Source organism: Podarcis cretensis (assembly GCF_951804945.1).
Source record: "Podarcis cretensis genome assembly, chromosome: 10".
NCBI classification, from domain to species: domain Eukaryota; kingdom Metazoa; phylum Chordata; class Lepidosauria; order Squamata; family Lacertidae; genus Podarcis; species Podarcis cretensis.
This window is the reverse complement of record NC_137179.1, coordinates 14,628,862-14,649,879: the sequence shown is the minus strand read 5'-3', so window position 1 is coordinate 14,649,879 and position 21,018 is coordinate 14,628,862. Positions and strand designations below refer to the sequence as shown.

Genomic DNA, 21,018 nt, shown 5'->3' with positions numbered 1-21,018 from the left:
TGAGTGTGGTGTAGTGGTTAAGAGAGGTGGATTCGTAATCTGGTGAACCGGGTTCGCGTCTCCGCTCCTCCACATGCAGCTGCTGGGTGACCTTGGGCCAGTCACACTTCTCTGAAGTCTCTCAGCCCCACTCACCCCACAGAGTGTTTGTTGTGGGGGAGGAAGGGAAAGGAGAATGTTAGCCACTTTGAGACTCCTTCGGGTAGTGATAAAGCAGGGTATCAAATCCAAACTCTTCTTCTTCTCCTCCTCCTAGGGTTGCCATATTTGAAAAATTCAGAGACCCCCAAAATTGTTGAGCAACCGCGATTTTTCGATCGGCATGCCTAAGATCCAAGACAAAGTGCTGCCTTTCAGAAATTCCCCCAGTATGTCAATTCCACCTTTGAAATACCAGTAAAGTCCAGGAAAATCTCAGTGTATGGCAGCCCCAGTTCTCCCCATCTGTGATTCCCAGCGACAGTGGACACAGAACACAGCCATTGTGGCTAGCAGCCATTGAAAATGAATCGGAATATGTAGTTATAGAGGGTTAAAATATTCTTTTAATAATTTCATATCTCTGGATATGAGATATCTGTAACAGACAGTTTCAGTACCATTTATTGCTAATGTTGTTGTTGGGAGGGAATTGCAACTCCTTTTGAATGACTAGGTGGCTACCGGCAGTTTACTGCCCTGGTGCTCTTTCTTTCTGTAGGATCATCAGTGAGTTTGGTGCATTGCAAAGTAGCACAAACAAAAGATCCCTGCCCCAAAGAGCTTGCAGTCATAAATCTTGACATGGTGGAAGGCAACAGTGAAGGGAACGGAGGAAATAAATTATAATAATTTGGCTTTGTGTTGACTGGGGAAGAGGTTATAAATAAACAGCAAGTCTGTTAATCTGTGCCAAACTGGCAGTGATATCAGAAAAAATAATAATAATTCTTCCCGTGGTCAGAAATGGAAAAACTGGGGCTCCTGCTAGAATGAAAGGTTCTGTGGCAATGTATCATTAATAAATCGATGCTTTCTTGATCCCTCTCCCCACAAATCACAATGCAAGCTTCACATTTGCATTCAGGACGGTTTTGACTCCGTGTTCGCAACACACCACTGGATTCTAGTTGATTCCCAAGAAATATGTACAAAAGAACATGTTGGTCATTCTACGTGTGCTTCAAATTTTGGTACCAACTTTATTTACTCAGGCACTGGGAAGGTCTGGGAATTTGATCTTGGCATATATTTTGAGCCAGGGAAGAAAGATGAATGGGAGATGGGCAAAGGCAAGAACTGGCATGTGTTCATCTTGCTTTATCCCAAAATACATTCTTGAGCATTCGTGGGGACCTTTTGAAATCCTCTCTCCCAGCTCAGCTGGCAACACTTCTTTGCAAGACTGTTTGCATTTCTAATGAAAAAGCGAAAGGTCAAATTTCAGCTGGCTGAAGATCATCTGCTAAAGCGCGATGTGGCTTACAAGTTAAACCTGGGCACTGGTTACGCCCGAGTTCAGTGGTACTTAACTTCCAAGACACAATGCACAGGATGGAACTCAAACTGATCCTCACAAATTGGGTATGATGCTAATTACTGCTGCTCCCTGGTGTGTGTGCATACTGTATGTTTACTAATAGACCAACCCAACTGCCTGCATTTTGGACTTTCCTAGTGAGCCTGGAAATGGGAGTTGCCATAGGAACATAGGAAGCTGTGCTGTACAAAGTCAGACTGTCAGTTTTCCAGGATTTCCATCGAGATTCTCTCCCTGCCCTACCTGCAGATGCAGCAAGACTACCTTCTGAGTAAAAATGCATTGGAGTGATCTGAAACTAATTAACCAACCATGCATCCAAATTAAGAAGGGACTATTCTCTCTCTCCCCCTCCCCCATTTACCCCATTCCTTAGAAATTGAAAGAAGCCACATAGGACTCCTGTTTCTACCATTTCTTGCACAATCCTGATGGCAAGTGGTGTGCAAGAGCCCCCATCTATTTAATTTGGATTTAAGAAAGCGTGCAACGAGCTAAGGAGGGCTGAATTTCACGTATAAGATTCATATACCCGGTTCTGCTCTCTGTGTATATTATAAACAAAACACAATGTAGACTGGAGCACAAAGCAAGCGGCTCTTCACCCACATTTCGTTTTAATTTATTCAAAGAAATAGGGCATGAATAACACTGCATGGCACTCTCCCACTGATGTCATCTGTGTACACCACTCCAAAGAAGGTCATTTTCACATCAGAGAAACATAAAATTGCAAGCACAATGCGCAACCCATTTCCTCTCCAAAATGCCCTGCATTGACGCTTGTAGGAAGAAGCAAACCTCCTCCTTCTCCTTATTTTTAATCCTCTACTTATAAATATTTTGAAGACAAAGGGGAAATGGGAGACTTGAGAAACAAACAAACAAACAAACAAACAAGGGAGAGTAAGATGCAGATGGGCACATTAAAAATAATGAGGATTTTAAAAACCAATGCATAGAGGTCAAATCACTGGAGAAATTACTGCCAAACTGGTATCCTGCAGGCTAGATTTTAACTTCTTTTTAACAGAACTCCATTATACTACCATGGTTATATCTATCCTTCTAACACAGGTGTCTTCAGCCTTTTCTGACCTAGGATCCACTGTTAACCCAAACACACATTTAATATTTTACCATATATTTGCATGGTAGCAGTGCTCCTGTTACGGCTCGCCTTTGAAGACCAGTGTTCTAACAGGAAACTTAGGCCTTGTTTGCATGTCATGTTATTCCAAACCATGGTTTAATGTGTGAGCTTCTGGAGAGGAGCTTGTGGCTATTACACTTGTTTTGCTGCAATGCTTAGTGTATCATCTGAACCCAGGCATGAGCTCTGCTGGATGAACCAGGGTTACGAACTTAATTCATTCTGGAGGTCCCTTCTTAACCTGAAACTGTTCTTAACTTGAGGTACCACTTTAGCTAATGGGGCCTCCTGCTGCCGCCGTGCCGCCAGAGCACAATTTTTGTTCTTATCCTGAAGCAAAGTTCTTAATTGAGGTACTATTTCTGGGTTAGTGGATTCTGTAACCTGAAGTGTCTGTAACCTAAAGTGTCTGTAACCTGAGGTACCACTGTATTGTAGATGATAATTTTTTTAAAAAAAAAATTCTTACCTGCACTGATGATAGTCATTGTTTGGATGGGGGGGGTGCTTTTATCCATTTCCGCAGTCACGCAATCAATCAATCAATCAATCAATCAATCAATCAGTAGCTGAACTGGGTTCCACACAGTCACAAAAACAAAAGCCTCAAAAACAAAAACACAAAATAAATAGCAAAAACAAAAGTGCCAATTCCAACTTAATCAATTCCGGAAGTCCATGTGACTTCCGAAATGTTCAAAAACCAAGGCACAGCTTCTGATTGGTGCAGGTTCCCCGGAAACAATAGGCGACAGCCGCATCAGATGTTCAGCTTCTGAAAAACATTCAAAAACCAGAACACTTACACGGGTTTTTGGAGTTTGAGAACCAAGGCGTTTGAGAACCAAGGTACCACTGTACAACTCAAACTGATTAGGACTTGGCTCCTGGGCAGCAAAGAGAAGTTCTCCACTAAGTAGTTGGCTGTGGGACTAAAGGCAGCGCCAGTCTACAAGGAGGCTGGATGGGGGTGAAGGAAATCTATACATTCTGCTAAGCAAGTTAGCAATGGGAGTCTTACAATTCAGTTCCCATTTAAAGGCAATTTTTGCACTTTGCAAAAAAAAGAAAGAAAAAGCAAGCTGAAATACACACTCTTCAAGATGGGCACTTTTCCAAATTCTGCAATGCAGGTCTCCGGTCAAGTGACAAGACACAAAATGCAAAGAGTGGGGCAACCAAAATTTGCAGATTTCATCCATCCCTATTCCGAAGTAAGTCTTGCTCAAGTTGCCTTGTGTGACTTCATCTGTAAGACAGAAATTAAAAGTGATGTTACTGATACTTTAACAAAAAAGAAAAGACAAAGAAATCAAAGATAAATTAGTAAATGGAACCCTACCTTTTTATATGTTATGTTTCCTTAAAGACAAAAAGAACTAGTTACTCTTTTTTCTTTCTTTTTTATAAAGTGGGTATTAATATAACATTCTTTTTATAAAGTGGGTATTAATATACAGTAACATGTAAATACAGAAGTAACCAAAAATGAATTGTCCTTCCTCCTCTCCCCATATTTTGTCAGTGACTTATAAAAGTTTTAACTTTTTCCCCAGATGAAACAACAGAACCTTCCCTATATCACTTCTGCTACCTCTGACACTATTCTCCACAGTGGTTGTATGAAAACCCATCTTGTTTGCAAGTGATGGACTGGATGACTAAAGCCCTAGATATTCTTTTAATCAGTTCCCCCAGAGTGGAATTGTGGAACCGAGACATGAAGTCAGTCAATACGTTTCATAAAAGCCTCTCTTCATTTATTTATGCAGATTCTTTTTGGGCGTCCTTTCCCTAAATGCATTAGGCCTCCCTTGCACATTCCATATTTGTCCATGTGTCTGAGTTAGCCTGTGGTAATAACAACCACACAGACAAGCCTCACAGCTGCCGTAGGGCTCCAGGAACAGGGACCCAGCTCACCCTCCGTCCTCCCTCCTCCGCACCAAAGTCTAGTCAATCCAAGGTGAAATGTCATCCTTCTTGAAACATTTTCCATAGAAAACATGACAAGGGGGTGTAGAACAAAGAAACCCAATGATTACAATAGCATCAGCAAAACCATCAATAACATATCCAAAATAAATGGTTAAAAAAGAAAAGAAAATCAAGTTCCAAAACAGGCCCACCTGAACAATGAAGTTTTTGAAGGAGATTTAAAATAAAGCAGGGATGACTCACGCTGAACTTCTGTTGGCAATGAGTTTCACAGGGCAGGACATGCCACACCAAAGAGGGGCCCTTGTCTCCATGAACGCAGCAGGCTCTGAGGCAGAGGGAGCAGTAGAGTGGTCTCCAGGAGGCTGAGGCAGGCAAGGGCCCACAGCTGGCTGTGTGGGGCTCACTAGCTCTGGGAGGAGGGGTGTGATTCCTCAGCTGGAGTAGACTTGGAGCAGGTGAGGGTCACCTGCCTCATCAAGCCCAGATGCTGCAATCAACATGCAAAGTTCAACAGGGGTGCAGAGCTGAGGTGCTGGATCTGCTCAACTACTCATGTTGATGGACCTTGGCTTAGATCAGGCACCCCCAACCTTTGGCCCTCCAGATGTTTTGGCCTACAACTCCCATGATTCCTAGCTAACAGGTCCAGTGGTCAGGGATGGTGGGAATTGTAGTCCAAAACATCTGGAGGGCCAAAGGTTGGGGATGCCTGGCTTAGATGCTCCTGGACCTCTACGGGACTGTGTTTTGGGTTTGACTCTGGACTGTATCCTGGCGGCTGGACTCCAGACTTGGCTGACCTTGGACTGCGTTTCTTGACCTCTGGACTCTGCTTGCATGGATTGACCCCCAGACTTGGAACGCCAGGCTTGGCATCATGACTTGCAGCCTGTAGGCCATGGGTTCAGGACATCATCATCATCAATTGTTTATATGTCATCCATTTGACTGGGTTGCCCCAGCTACTCTGGGCGGCTCCCAACAAAAAACAGTAAAAACACAATACAACATCACACAATACAACTTCCCTGTACTGGGCTGTCTTCAGATGACAGTGAAGGATGTGGCCGGATGGGGGTGGGGAGAGTCCAGAGGCCTGGAAGACCGCATTCAGCCCCCAGGTCTGAGGTATCCTTTAAGAGAAGCCCGACACATTGAAATAGCACAGGTGAATCTTCTCCCTACCACATGAAGAAAAATGTTCCCTGCTAAATTTCTGTGTATCAAACAGAAGAGCAGGAGTAGTATAGAAAGCTGGCAACCCTATGGTTTGCCCCTAGAATTTGTAAACAAGAGCCAAAGAGTTGCCACCTTATTTCGTTCAGGATGTGTGATACAGGCCGCAAGCCTTTCCAAAATGAGGGGAATTGTGGAGAGCAGGAGATCTCCTATCTTTGAGCTTTCCAGCTCTTACACTCGCTCTCATTGTTAGCTAGTCAGGCAGGATTTAGTAACCTTTTCCAGTTGCTCCAGCAGCATTTTAGAGAGTTCTGCATTTTTCAGCGAAGGTCAAACGACCAGCAATTTTATTACAGGTTTCACTGGCAGAGAAGTCCGGTCCAATCGCCACTGAAGTCGGCGACAAAAAAACTCCCATGGATCTTATTGGTGCTGGATGGAACCCGCACGGCTGTTCGATCTGATAAGCGCTATAAATACCATGCACGGATATTGGTTGAAGGCTGCTGTGGGAAAAGTACCACGGCTGAATCCCCAGCAGCAATCCAGATGCCTGTAATCCAAAGGGCTTAGGGAACAGTAAAATAAGCAGAACAGAATATTTCACTGAGATCAAACTGTCTGCACTATCTCAGTAAAGATTTCTGCTAAACCGCGGCTCGTAAACGAGTCATTGCTTAGCAAGCTGGTTTTCAAAAGTTACACAGTAACTCGGGGAACCCAGCAGAGCTGGAATAGCATAGGAGCGAAGAGTCTAAGGCTGCAACCCAAACTGCGCTTCCCTGGGAGTAAGGTTCACTCAGTTCAGTAGAACAGGGTTTCTTAAACTTGGGTCTCCAGCTGTTTTGGACTACAATTCCCATCATCCCTGACCGCTGGCCATGCTGGCTAGGGATGATGGGAGTTGTAGTCCAAAAACAGCTGGAGACCCAAGTTTGGGAAACCCTGTAGCAGAATTTATTACTGCATCAATATGGTCAGGATTGTTTCTAACTGACTGGCCGTGTCTTTGGCTGCAGGTCTGTACAGTGAGCAGTGGACACCCTGTGGGATAACTTCTCCAGGGACGTTAGGTCATTTGCCATTGCCTTCCACAGGTCAGGACAATGTTGCCTCAGGCAGCGACTATCAGCCTGTAATCGTATTCCTGTAATAATCGCACATATACAAAATAGGCGTCGCTTTCCGAGGTGCCCTGGCAAGTGGCTGATAGTGCTTATAAATAGCCATGCACAGCAAACAAGTGATAAAAACCTAATGCACATACGCAAATATTTAAAAAACAATCGTGGTTTGTCTGATAGCATTTCTTTCAAGTGTGATCGTCATAACATGCGATAAGGAGTAACTGGCAATGAGTTCCGCGCTACACATTGGTAAACATCACGTGGCGTTATCACAGTCAATTCCCAGCACGGAGGCACAACAAACTGTAAGAGAAGCCATTTCAGACTCGGCTCCGAAAGGTCCATTGAAGGGCCGAGACTCATCCTGTAGCAATATAAAGATATGTTATATACAGTGGAACCTTGTGTTACAGAAGGGATCCATTCCAGAGGCCCGTCCATAACACGGAAACGATGTAAGCTGAAATGCCACGTCTGCGCACGGCGCAATTTAGTGCTTCTGTGCATGCGGCAAAACCTGGAAGTAACCTGTTCCGGTACTTCTGGGTTGCTGCGGGACACATAACACAAAACACAAAAACAAATAACCTGAAGCGGACACGGCATGAGGTATGACTGTATAGTACTTGCTGCCAGTGTGGGCTTAGTTCATTGTCGTCGTCATCATCATCAAATTCTATACCACCCTTCACCTGGACATCATAGGGTGGTTCACAAGAAACATGACAGTCAGCTGACAAAAGGAATTGGATTAGAGTCTTGGACTGTAAAACATAAAAGCTAGGCATTTGAGCCTGCGGGGGGTGGGGGCAGGAATTATTTCTCATCCCTGACATTGTGATGTGAATTTCAGGGCAATATTCACAAGCTGAATAGGCAGCTCTTTGTTTTATTTCTTACATTTACATACAGTGGTACCTCAGGTTACATATGCTTCAGGTTACATACACTTCAGGTTACAGACTCCGCTAACCCAGAAATAGTACCTCAGGTTAAGAACTTTGCTTCAGGATGAGAACAGAAATTGTGCTCTGGCGGCGCGGCAGCAGCTGGAGGCCCCATTAGCTAAAGTGGTGCTTCAGGTCAAGAACAGTTTCAGGAGACTTCCGGGTTAGCGCCATCGGCAATGGCGGAGCTCCTCTGACTTAGAGGAACCAGCTCCGCGAAAATCGGGTCTTGCCGCCACGGCGAAGGCGGAGACCTTTCAAAAATCCCAGGCAGAGGAAGCCTGGGAAAGTGGGATTCGGCTGACACCAGGAGCGCCCCCCCTACCCGCAGGGAAACCCCTTTTTGGGAGGTTCGAAACGACGTGGGGTGAGCGGCGTGGTGTTTTGAATCGACTGCTATTTTTACGGAGTGAAGCTGCACAGCCGTTGCCGGAGAGCGCTGACTTTTTCTTGTGGACAATTGGATTTCAAACAACAACCCGTGAGTAGAACGGGAAATTAGGTTTTTAAAACAATTTAATTTGGCAAGGAACGGGGGAAGGTCTAAACAGGAAGTCCACCTCCCCCTTTTGTAAATAGACTGAAGCAAAGAGTTTGTTAACTAAGGTCTTGGAAAGTTCTACGTAAAGGATTAAAACTTCACTGATTGAAACTATTACACTCCCTTTGGAAGCAGGGGAAGCCTGCTGGAGAAGGAAAAATTTAGGAACTGAAGCGTCATGTCTCCAAACCCGGGAGAGGTCTGCAAGGAGCCCATCGACGGTGAATAGAAAGGTTTGACAGCTGTCAAATTTGTTAAGATACAAAGAAAGACTTTGTTTCCATTGTCCATTTTTGTGTCTAAAAAGAAGGAAAGGTAACTGGAATTGTTATTAATTTACTTTTGAGACTTTTGGGACTGTGCTGGAAGGATTGATAGACTGCTTTCCGCTAGAGGGAGTTTTGGGACATGGTCATAAGAATGCAGCTGGGAAATTAGCCTAAAGATAAAAACTCTGAGAAATTAGCTTTGACCTTGGACATTTCAAGGATGTCGGTGGAGAAAAAACTTACGCTTGAATTGAATAGGACATTTTATCTGTTGGGAAAGCTGCATGAACAGATAGATGCCATGGCTACCAGCATTGATATTTTGGGAACAAAAGTAGGCATCAGTAAAGAAGTCGACAAGAATCCGGCACAAGAATCTTTCTCAACTGAACAAATTGAAGAACCAGAGAAGGAGAAAGTTGTTGTTAAAGTGATGCAAGGGGGAGCTTTAACCCTACAGAGACAATTGGAGGATTACAAGTTGAGGCCTTACATGACTGTAATTAGGAGAAGCCAGTTTTTGGAGATGGGAGCCTGGCTTGATTTGGAAAATGAAAAGTGGAGAGATTACCCTATGTGGGGATCAAATGACTTTTGGGATATGAATTTGAGCCAGGAGGGGACTGAAGTTTCTGGGGCCTCTGGACTTGGAAGAAGTGTGAAACAAGATCGGGAATACTTTATGGGCCCTATCTTTAATTCTGGAAATCTGGCAGACTTGATAAGAAGGAATGTGACCATCGTTGGGTTGGAGCTCCCCCGAGAACTGTTTCTTAATATTAAAGATTATCAAGAAGATCGGCAGATGGGATATGAAAAAGACTTAAGAGCCTCGGATTTGAGATCTCCAGGTTGATGGACTGTTGTAAGCCAATGGAACTGTTGGAGGGGCCGAGACCGGGGAGGGGAGACGGTGAAAGAAAGAAAGAAAGAAAATTGGGAATTTAAAGTGTATATATTGAGAATTTTTTTTTTTAAAAAAATTGCTTTTAATGAGAGATGGAGAAATTGTGGAATGGAATTTTTATGACCCTAGGGGAAATGTCTTAAGAGAATAGGTTTAAATATATCAGTTTTAATGAGAAATAAGATTAAATAAAGTAAAAGTGGATGGCTAATTGGTGAAAGAGAGAATGGAAAATTACAGTATATTAAGATAAATTATTAGGATAAAAATAAAGATGAAGGATTTGCTGAAATATCTATTTGAACTAGAAAACAAAGAGGGGAGGTGTGAGGAGGTCAAGGAAATAAGTCATGGAAAAAAATTATGTAAAGGTTTAACTTGTTTTTTTTCTGTTTTGATTGTATTTATTTTCTAATTAATTTTCCCCCCTTTTTATCTCTTTTTGTTTTTTATTGCTTTTTTATTTTTTGCATTTTTTCTTGGAAATGTCTTGTTTTTTTTGTATTGTGTTTTCTGCTTTTTATTTTGTAATGTTTTAAAACCTGAATAAATATTATTTAAAAAAAAAACAAAAAACAGTTTCAGGTTAAGAACAGACTTCCGGAACGAATTAAGTACTTAACCCGAGGTACCACTGTACTGCCTTTTTCTCCGAGGAGCTCAAGGCAGTGTACGCGGTTTCCCCCACAACCACCCTGTGAGGCTGTGGCATAGCACGGATTGCCGGAGCCCAGGGCAAGGAAAGTATTCTGCTTCCCAACTGGCACCTCCATGCAGCGCACTATGGAGAAGCATAGTGATGTGGTCTGGGGGAAAGAGTGGGAAGAGTCCAAGGGCCAAACAGCCGCCATCAGGCCATTGTAGCAAGCATTAAAGTTGCAGCCCTATGCCTACATAACTGGTAGCAGGATTCACTGAACTCACTGCAGTAGATATGCACAGGGTTGTGTTGTAAACACCTCTGCTTACTCCCATGCCATTGGAAACTAGTTGAAGTGTCCCTTGAACTTTGAGCACTTCTGAATAATGTCAGAACTTCGATGCATTCAGAGGTTTGTGGGAGTTTTTTTTTTTTTTTGTAGCAGTGGCAGCTGCCGTGAATGCCTCTATTTGTACCCGGGGAATTGATTTGGTACACCAATTGTATGGTCACAAGCTGGCCTGCACAACTGTGCAAATTTAATAAATGAATGGAATACGATTAACATTCTATACTCTTCTAAATGTGTTTGTGGGAGTGGAGGGCGGTTATTGGTTTGCGGTTTTTCGTTCTTGTTTTTATTATGTGTTTCCATCTTGTATTTTTATGTCGTGAGCCACCGTGAGATCCACAAATTTGAATAAATAAAAATAAACTTGGAACCCTGGCAAAAAACACTTAGGGTATTGTGCAGTGCCAGCAAAGGGTGTGCCCTGGGGAGAGTTTGGGGGGCAGAGAGAGAGAGGCCTAGAGATGAATGTTTGGCCCCTGGGACTGAGGTGCCTCCCCTTGATGGGCTGGACTTGGCTAGATGGATCGCAAATTTCTGTATGCCTTGGCGAGGGAGTGCTTTTGACTTATCTTAAAAGACAGCGGTGAAACGCACAGCGAACTGTATTTAGGAGTAGAAGCTCCTTGCATTTGATAAGGCAGAATTCCGTAACCTCAATAGTGCCAAACTTAAATTCTTTGAATAGTGTGTTTCTTTCCTTCCTGGGTTTTCTGGGTCTGGCATTATTCTCCACATAAAATATTCACACTTGCCGGCTTTACGTTAGTTCACAGCAATTTCTGGGACAACGTTATTGTATTTGCACTGGCAAGTAAAAACAGATGATCCTCTGTGATCAGCGAGTATACTCATCATCACACCCATCTCATGCTATTGCTTGCTTGAAAGAAAAGAATAGGATATTGATCAAAGTGTTAATGAAAAATAGCACACTTTTTCAAAGAAATTAATATGTATCTGAAGTCGAGTTGCCCAGAGTTAGCACATTGTCCCCAAATTACTATATTGGTGCAACAGTGGTGGCTGGTGCCCAGTAGGGAAGGAGGGAGGTACAGTCAGAGCCAACAATAGGTGAGGCTAATTTATTGTCGCTTTGTCTCCACCCACCTCCCTGCACTGATACTGAGGAGGAAGGTGACAGACAGGGCTGACAGCCAGTGCAGAATGCGCTTGGTGAAGCAGTGTCCTCTTCACCCAATGGATCAGCCTCCACTGCAGTACAAATGTCAGTAGCTGGCAGCCTTTTTATCGAGATGCAGAGCAGGAGTAGAAGAGAAACAGACCTGTGGGAGATCACTGTCTTTCGTTGTTCCTGAACTGTCAGCTATTGGCAGCCGTTCCATCAGCCTACCTGACTGGTTTCTATCCCAGTTACTTTTTTAAAAAAGAAAAAAAGAACAATGTCTGAGTTTTTTTTTCCTCTTCCCTCCACACCACCTTTCCTTGTGTGCTATGTTTTTTAAGATTGTAAGCTGAGAGCAGGGACTGTTTCACAACTGCAAGCCTCTCTGGGGGCCTCTTTGGCTTTAAAAACCCCCCAAACCCTGCTATGACTAAATCTGAATGAATGACATCCATACTTTGCAAAATGGCTAAAGACAAACCCTGAGTCACTTAGGCTGTATTGGTTCTCCCAAATACAGAGTAGTAACTTTTTAAAGTTTTGCCTCTGGGTATAGAACAACAGGAAGACTTTTCATGTGTACTTTCCCCTTTCCTTTTTCAGGTGGGACACATTTCTTATGCATTCCTGAGAGTCACCCAGACTCAAGGTAGGAACCTTCTGCTTTGCCTGCTAAGGTCTTGAATGCAATGTGTGGCTGTGACAATCCTCTTTCTGCACGGCCAGGAGATGTGATCAGGCAGCGATTTTAAAACAGGTGGCAAACCCAGCTTCACCTCTGTATAATATGTGAAATGGCCTCTTAATTCTGATTTATCCTTACTGAACAATCCGTGTGGAACCATTGCAAAGATCCAGGCTCTTTGGTACAGGCAAATAGCTTAAGAGGAGCTCTGCTGGGTCAGGCCAAAGGCCCACCAAATCTAGCATCCTGCTCTCACAGTGGCACACAAGCAGGACTTGAGAACAATACTACTCTCCCCACCTGTGATTCCCAACAGCTGCATTAAGAGGCATACTGCCCTCCAATACCCAGAGGGAGCACACAGCCATAACAGCTAGCAGACATGAACAGCCTTATCCTCGCGAATTTTAAAACCACCCATTGGTGGCCATCACTCCATCAAGAAGCAGCCACTTCCATAGTTCGCCAGCCGTGTGAAGAAGTGTCTGTGTCTGCCCTTAATCTCCAAACATTCAGTGTCACTGGATGGTGCTAGGTTCTAGTATTAGGAAGGAGAAAAACATCTCTACCCACTTTCTTCACAAATAATTGGATTCACAGGTTTTGCTCCCCATTGCTCGCCTCCCACCTAAACTAAAAAGCCCCTAATACAGGGAAACCCCCACTTGTGCAGGAGGAGGACTACCTGAAGGAGCGTCTCCACCCCCATTGTTCTGCACGGACACTGAGGTCCAGCGCTGAGGGCCTTCTGGCGGTTCCTTCACTGTGAGAAGCCAAGTTACAGGGAACCAGGCAGAGGGCCTCCTTGGTAGTGGCACCCGCCCTGTGGAACACCCTCCCATCAGATGTCAAAGAGAACAACAACTACAGTGGTACCTCGGGTTACATATGTGTCAGAGCTGCCCGAGGTCCCAGCTCACAAAGGACCAATGCCAGTTCGTTGTTATATACAAAAGTCTTTATTGAAGTTCAGTTTCGATTTCAAAGCCGCGGCGCGCAGCTCTACGTCTCAAACTCTAGACCGCTGAAGCTCCGTCTGAATCTCCTCCCCCCAGACACCAGTTTAAGACTCTAGCCTTGCTCCACCTCTTCCTTTGCTCTTTCCTCCTCTGGGTCCGCCTGTCCGCTGGGGTCTTGCCCTTTCTAGACTCTTCTGACGCTGAGTCCCCTGAGTCTTCCCCCTGCCTCCGGCGGGCTTTAGGACCTGGTTCCCAATCCGGGTTTTCTGCTGTCCCGCGCGCCTGTACATTCGAACTTGGCACGCGCGCCCAGCCGGCAACCTTTCTCCTGACCGTTACACTGCTCCTGTCACTGCTTCCCCCTTCGGGGAGGCTAGCTGGACCTGACTTCCCCTCCGTTCCCTCACTCTCCGATAGAGGCGTGGTCAGTCCTGACTCATCTTCTCTCCCTACTGGAGGAGACGCTGGCCCTGATACATGGGACTCTTCCCCCCCACTACGCTCTGGTGGGGGAGCTGGTCCTGATCTCCCGCTGCTGCTTTGGGAGTCCCCGCTGGCCCCTTGCTTCTGGTGCATCCCCCCTGGGACCCCCCCTTGCCCTGGCCCTCGGCGCCCCCCTCTGGGAATCTTCTGATTCGCTGGAGAAGCTCATGGAATCTCTCGTGCCACTGTCATACTCCCCTACGCTGCCCTCAGATTCTTCCCCTTCGCTCTCCATTTCCTCTCTCCCCTGTGCCTCTGCTCCTGAGCCCCTGACAATATGCTTCAGGTTACATACACTTCAGGTTACAGACTCCGCTAACCCAGAAATAGTACCTCGGGTTAAGAACTTTGCTTCAGGATGAGAACAGAAATTGCACAGCGGCGGCGCGGCAGCAGCAGGAGGCCCCATTAGCTAAAGTGGTGCTTCAGGTTAAGAACAGTTTCAGGTTAAGAACAGACATCCGGAACGAATTAAGTACTTAACCCGAGGTACCACTGTACCAGACTTTTAGAAGACATCTGAAGGCAGCCCTGTTTAGGGAAGATTTTAATGTTTAATAGGTTATCGTATTTTAGTGTTCTGTTGGAAGCCACTCAGAGTGGCTGGGGAAACCCAGCCAGATGGGCGGGGTATAAATAATAAATTATTATTATTATTATTATTATTATTATTATTATTATTATGTTCCTAGCTGCCACATGCATCATCAGGACACGTGAGCGGGGGGGTTCCTGCATTCTGCTACCACCCTGCCCCATTGGGCCCCGTTTCTGCTCCCTTTCGGCGGTGAAAATGTTGCATGCATCTGCAGGAGTGCATTTTGCTGACTGTGCGCACCTGGGGAGTTGCTGGTATTTTAACCTTTCCTCAAAGGGGAGTTGATCCCGCTCCTCCAGGAGACTTTGGGATGCCCTTTTCAGAATCCCGGTTTCCTGAAAAACCGGATCTAGCTAGTGCTCAGTTCCACAGCGCCATCCCAAGGTGTTCTGAAAGCTGCTAGTGACAAACATGTGTTGGCTGCAAGTGTGCTGGGAATTATTTTACACCTCCACTTTCTGTTCCATTGCCGCTGTCTCTTGTGGATGTGGAAAGTCACGATTTAAGACTATGCCCTCTGACAGCAGCTAGCAGAACAGATGCATATTCCCCTCTTGTCCTTTTAACCCAACAGGGTCAGACAGTGAACAAGGCATAAAACCTCAGACAGACACAAATAAATATTAAGACGCTGAAACTACCTTGAAATCTTAAAACCAGAGATTTATTTTGCGGGGTGGAAAGGCCAGAGAATTTCCCTTCTCCCATCGGCCGATTCCTTAGCTTTCAGTGTTCCCAAGCTGGCAAATAGGTTCTCCCCCCTCTGTGGTTTCGCGTTAAATATATTGCTACTCTCTGTTGACCTAGACTGTGGCTGTGAGAATGAAGGTCTTTAGGCCTGCAAACAACAAACGCCCGTGTGTTTCGGGACTTGCAGGAAAGGTTCTATTACGCATGCATGTGCCCCAAACCTTTAAGGGATGGAAGGCTGTGGTTCTCCAGTTTAGTTAAAATGGTACCACTGAAAAAGGAACAGAGCCTTTATAAAGTTCATTTAACTAGTTCAAGTTCATCCTGTCCAAAAAAAGAATCCAGTTCGTCCCTTTGTAAAACTAAGCAGTTCAATTCACGTTCCGCTCACTGTTCATACAAATGATGCTCTGCGAAAAATGTTTGGCATTCAGAATGTTTCAAGCTTCTGTGCTGAAGTATAAAATATGCCCCTTCTACTCTGTACATATAAAGCAGTATCATCATCACTTGAAATAGACTAGATTGGCCTTTGGCCTGTTGCAGCAGAGCTCTTCTTGTGGGCTTGCTTCCTGCAGATGAAGCTATATCCCTTTCAGGGAAGGTTATGACATTTAGGGCTTCTTAGGTTAGACACAGCGGTTCTCAACCTGTGGGTCCCCAGTTGTTGTTGGACTACAACTCCCATCATCCCTGAGCTCTGGCCTTGCTAGCTAGGGGTGATGGGAGTTGTAGTTCAACAACATCTGGAGACCCACAGGTTGAGAAAGGCTGGGTTCGAGGAAAGGTGAGGAAGAGGGGACATGATAAAAGAGCACAGAATTATGCATGTTATGGAGAAATAAAAGTTCACCCCTCTGTCAAAACACTAGAACTTCGGGATTTGTTGGATTAGTCCCAAAGTCCAAGTCCAACTCCAATCCAACTCAATGGTGTAATGTTGGAAAATGTTGATCATTTCTCCTACCTAGGCAGTTATCTTTCCACAAGGGTCAAAATGGATGCTGAAATCCACCATCGCCTGAGTTCTGCGAGTGTGGCTTTCTCCAGATTGAAGTGCAGAGTGTTTGAGGACCGGGACATTTGCAGGGAAACGAAAATGCTTGTTTACAAAGCTATTGTACTACCAACCTGGCTGAATGCTTGTGAAACGCTATCTCTAACTGCTTGAAAGATTCCATCAATGGTGTCTCTGAAAATTTTTACACATCACTTGGGAAGACAGGTGAACTATTGTCAGTGTACTGGAAAAGGCAAATATCACCAGTGTCAAAGCAATGATTCTTCAACATCAACTTCATTGGACTGGTCATGTTGTGTGGTTGCCTGATTATCGTCTTAAAAATGGAAAGCGTAATGCTGGTGGTCAACAAAAGAGGATTTAAGATTGTCTCAAGGCAAATCTTTAAAAATGTAGTATAAACACCAACAATTGGGAAACACTTGCCTGCGAGCGCTCCAATTGGAGAACAGCCCTTACCAAAGGTGTCATGGGCTTTGAAGACACTTGAACTCAGGACGCAAGGGAGAAACGTGCTAAGAGGAAGGCACGCTTGGCAAATCCACACCATGATCAACTCCCACCCGGAAACCAATGTCCCCACTGTGGAAGGATGTGTGGATCCAGCATTGGCCTCCACAGTCACTTATGGACTCACTGTTAGAACTGGGTTTATGGAAGACAATCTTATTCGGCTACAAGTGATCGCCATAGAAGAACTTGGGGATATCTAATGCAGCTGAATGTTGGAAGATTCAGGACAGACCAAAGATAAGACTCTTCATCTCAGGCTTGTTGGCTCAAGCCCCACATTGGGCAAAAGACTCCTGCATTGCAGGGGGTTGGAGAAGATGACCCTTGTGATCCCTTCCAACTCAACGATTCTGATTCACGCAGTGCATTGCTAAACTATGGGATCTGCTCCTTGAAGAGGCAGTGATGGCCACCAAATTGGGTGGCTTTAAAAGAGGATTTGAAATCCTGGAAGACAAGGCTATCTGATTTTTAGAAGACTTCTGAAGTTTATGGGGAAGTTTTTAATGTTTGATGTTTTACCGTGGTTTTATATTTTGCTGGAAGCTGCACAGAGTGGCTAGGGCAACCCAGTCAGATGGACAGCATATAAATAAAGCACCACCATCATCAATTGCTACTGGACATGATGACTATGTTCTGCCTCTACTGCCAGGAGGGGGGAAGGAGTATGAATTGCTGGCAACTGCAGGTGGGGAGAGGCCTGTTGCACTCAGATGCTGTTTGCACTCCCCATAAGCACCTAGACCGGCCACTGCAAGAACAGGTTGCTGGACTAGGCGGGCCACTGGCCTGATTACGGGCTTAATTCTTCGTTAGAAGGCAGGCAAATGCCCTGCTGTGGCTGCAACCCTGTGCCAAGTGAGCCCTGTGGAACTTACTAAGCAAACATTGCACGCAGTTATTTGCACCACTTTTCCTTGCAGGCCTGTCTTGTGCAGAGTATGGAGGTGCAGACGCCTGTCAAAATAAATGTGCACCCTTTGCAGAAAGCTCTGCCAGTTGGCACCGAAAGCAATGCCCAAGCACAATTGCACAGAAACACCCCCCCCAAAGGTTGTTCATTTACTCTTCAGGTTACTATCCAGGTGTGTGGATCTGTGACTCAAAGCCACATATGGCTAGTATAACTTGAACATGCCAGGCCTTCCTTCCCAAGAGTAGGAGTGCTTAGGACGGCAAGGTAATTTGACTGTGACCTGTAGCAGCAGCACCACGAGGTGCTTGCTGCCTGGAGGCTGTGGTGGAGGTGCCAACCAACGGGAAATCCATGTGCTATCTGAGTCTCTCTCTCTCTCTCCTTTAGTTCCTCACTCACCCGGTTTGCAGAGCAGTGCAAGGACTAGCGGCAAACACTGCCCGATCCTCTCGCTCCCTCCCCTCTCGAACAGGAGCTGGTGCACGCTTGCACGAAAAGGAGAGGGGGAAAAAAGAGGGGCGGGGGCTAACGCCTTTCCTCTCCGAGCCCCCTTCCTCCCACCTACCCTCGCTTTGGAGGAAGGGTGGGGGAGGAAGAAAGAGGCTAGAAAATCCTCGCCAGGTCTGCTCGCTCGAGCTTTCTTCTTCGCGGCTCGCCGATCTCACCGGGACCTTTTCGTTTTGCAAAGGCACCGCGCGAAGCGAAGTAGGAAGAGGTTTCTCCACCCCCACCCCCCGTCTGGGGCTTGCTCTCCTGCGCAGCCCTCCAAAACTTTCCCGCTTTGCATCGGCTGCCGTTCCCCCACCTTCGGCTCCTGCGATGAGCGGCAGCCGCCTCCTCCTTGTCCCCAGTCATGGGGGGCGGCGGCGATCGGCGGCTTCTGCTCGGGACCCCGCCGGCAAGGATCGCCCCAGCAGGAAGGCGGAGTGAGAAAGGCGCGCGGAGCGGCAGCACCAAGGAAGCGGCGGCGGCGGCGGCGGCGGAGGCGCGGGGAAGAAAGGCGGCGGGAGAGGGAAGGAATTCCCAGCAGCAGCAGCAGCCTCCGGCCCGCCCGCCCTGCGCGCCTCCTCCCCGGGCCGAGCGGCGAGGGCGCCCCGCAGCACCCATGGCCTAAGAGGAGCACCAGCCTGCAGCCCTCCCGGATATAGAAAGCCCCATGCCTGGCCAGCCTTCTGCAATACTTAGGGTCTTGGGTTGCCTTCTTTCAAAAAACAGAACAAAACCTGGGCTGGAGGAGACTGGATTTTCCAAAGCCTTTGAAACGCATTACAACCTTCTTGAGCCCAACTCCTCCTGAATTACCATTGTTTCCACTTTTACAGCAACAACATTCGCTTCTTTTGCACGTACTTCAGTTTGGCTTTTGTTTTTTAGGGAAGGGGAAAAAAATATATATTTCGGGACACTTTTTTGGTAATTCCCTCCCCTTGCACGGGCGCTGTTTGGGGGCATCGCTATACTCGCGCGCGCGTGGAAAACTAGCAAATAAAAGTATTTGGTGGGGTGGGGGGAGAAGGGGTTGGGAGTTGCATTTCCTCCCCCACCTGGAGAGAAAGTGGGAAGGGAGAGAAGGAAAAAACCTCTCGCTATGGCTGGGAGCAGCGACTGTGCGAGCAGGGTCCGAAGCCAAGGCAGCTGGAGCTCGGGCGAGGAGAAAAACTCTCCGTCTGCAGCGGCGGCAGAGGGAGCCTTAGGCGCCGGTTGCAACGGCTGCTGTTCCTCTGCTGGGCCGGAGGAAGTGGAGAGCAGCAGCAAGGAGAAGAATGACCATCATCCCCATCGGGTAGGAGGCTGGAGGAGTGGCGAAGAAGAGGCTCTTCCCAAGGTCTGGACGTGCTGCAAACTTTCCTGCGCTCTGGGCGCAGGCTCGCTGGCTCTGCTCTTGGCGCTCGGGACCCGCTTGGTGCGCAGCGCCGGCGAGGAAGAGGCGGAAGAAGAAGGAGGCGGAGAGGCCGCTGAGGGCAACGGGGCGCCCGGCCCAGGTGCGAGCTGGCCCCCGATCCCGGGCTCGGCGCTGTGCTGCCTCCTCCTGGCCGCCTATTTCTGGCTGGGCTGGTCCTTGCTGCGCGCCGGGGTCCGCTTGCGCACGGCGGCGCTGCTCGTGGCCGCCTGCTGCGTGGGGGAAGCGCTCGCGCAGCTGGCCTTGGCCCCCGGGGAGGAGCGCCTGCTCTCGCTGGCCGCCACTGGGGTGGTGCTGAGCTGCTTGGCCGGCGGGACATGGCTGGCGCTGCGGCTCCGCCACGGCGTGCTCATGATCGCCTTGACTAGCGCCCTGCGGATCGCCTCGCTCGCCTCCCTGGAGAGCATCCGCGCGCCTTGGAGACCTTACCTGGCTTATCTGCTCGCCTTGCTGGGCATCCTTGGCGCAGGCTACGCGCGCCACGCCTTGCGCCGCCGCCGCGCCGCCGGGAAACAGGAGGAGGCGGAGGAGGAGGAGGAAGGCACCGAAGGGGCGGAAGGAGCGGGCTGTGGCGCTGCTGCTGCTGCTGCTGCTGTCCGGCCGGCCAAGGAAGAGGTGCCGGTTTTTAAGCGCAGGAGGAGATCCAGTTCGATGATCTCCGCCGAGATGGCTGGCTGCGGCAATAAGTCCCATCGCAGGACCTCCTTGCCTTGCATCCCCCGAGAGCAGGTAAGGGGAGATGGACGAGGGGCTCTTGGATGGAGATGGGTGTGTGCGGGCGGGATGGGGAGCCAGGAGTAAGAGAGAAAAGAGACTTTTGCAAAAGCCCACTGCTGCTTTTTATTCTTGGCAAGGGGCGCGCGCAACTTTGGGAAGGAAACTTCTACGCGTTCAAACTTTTTTTTGCACTCGCCATCCCAGTTCTCCCTTGAAAGCAGAAACCACGGTTCTCGGCATCCCAGAATAGTAATTTAAAAAGGCACTGACGCAGAAGGGACCAGACATTTCGACAACCGTTTGGCCCTTCGCGTTCCTCCTCTTGCATTTTTTTGGCTTTTGTTTTGGACAGGACCATATTCTGTTGTGTGGGTGACCATGTGCATTGCATAATTTAAAATCTCTCTCCGAAGATGATGTGGAGAATAATTGCTCAGCTGGGAACTGGGAAAACAGATGTTCGTATGATTTTTCTTTCTAAAGAAAAGTGTAGTTGCTGTTCTTCATCTGTACAGTTCTGTGCACATTGGAGTCCTAGAGATGTTGCTGTGTTTAATGTCCAGTGTTCCTTTAAGGCACGTCTTCACTACAGAAAGAACAGATGTTCAGTGCTGTTATGTTTGGGCCATGTTTAGTGCCGAATAGTTTGAATGCATCCTTTTAACTTTGAGGCCCATAATGGCGCAGCTGCCACTTTTGCACACCTAGCTTTTAATCTTGCATTTTGGATTCTGCAGATGAGACAGCTTACATTCTGTCCAGTATCGCCTCATTTTTATTTTTATTTTACAGTGGATGCGCAGCTTCTATTTATTTGAGTTTGGCTGCAGAAAAA

General features: G+C 47.0%; 1 protein-coding gene and 2 long non-coding RNA genes across 4 annotated transcripts in view; 1 reads left to right on the top strand and 2 right to left on the bottom strand.

Moving 5' to 3' along the window:
• The window catches only part of LOC307225407, a 503,606-nt gene that overhangs the window by 466,778 nt on the left and 15,810 nt on the right, over window positions 1-21,018 (bottom strand). The gene's annotated exons all lie outside the window — the stretch shown is intronic.
• Window positions 1,982-19,992, bottom strand: LOC307225364. The gene is made up of 3 exons (XR_013842934.1): window positions 19,896-19,992; window positions 3,766-3,921; window positions 1,982-2,699 (listed from the first exon to the last, which is right to left on the bottom strand). It is a non-coding gene; the product is annotated as an uncharacterized lncRNA (long non-coding RNA).
• PDE3A (phosphodiesterase 3A) overlaps window positions 18,917-21,018 on the top strand; it is a 272,985-nt gene continuing 270,883 nt past the window's right edge. For both annotated transcript variants that reach the window (XM_079992263.1, XM_079992262.1), the window contains exon 1: window positions 18,917-20,195. In XM_079992263.1, the coding sequence (XP_079848389.1) occupies window positions 19,155-20,195 (1,041 nt within the window). In that variant the 5' untranslated portion in view covers window positions 18,917-19,154. The remainder of the gene's footprint in view (window positions 20,196-21,018) is intronic.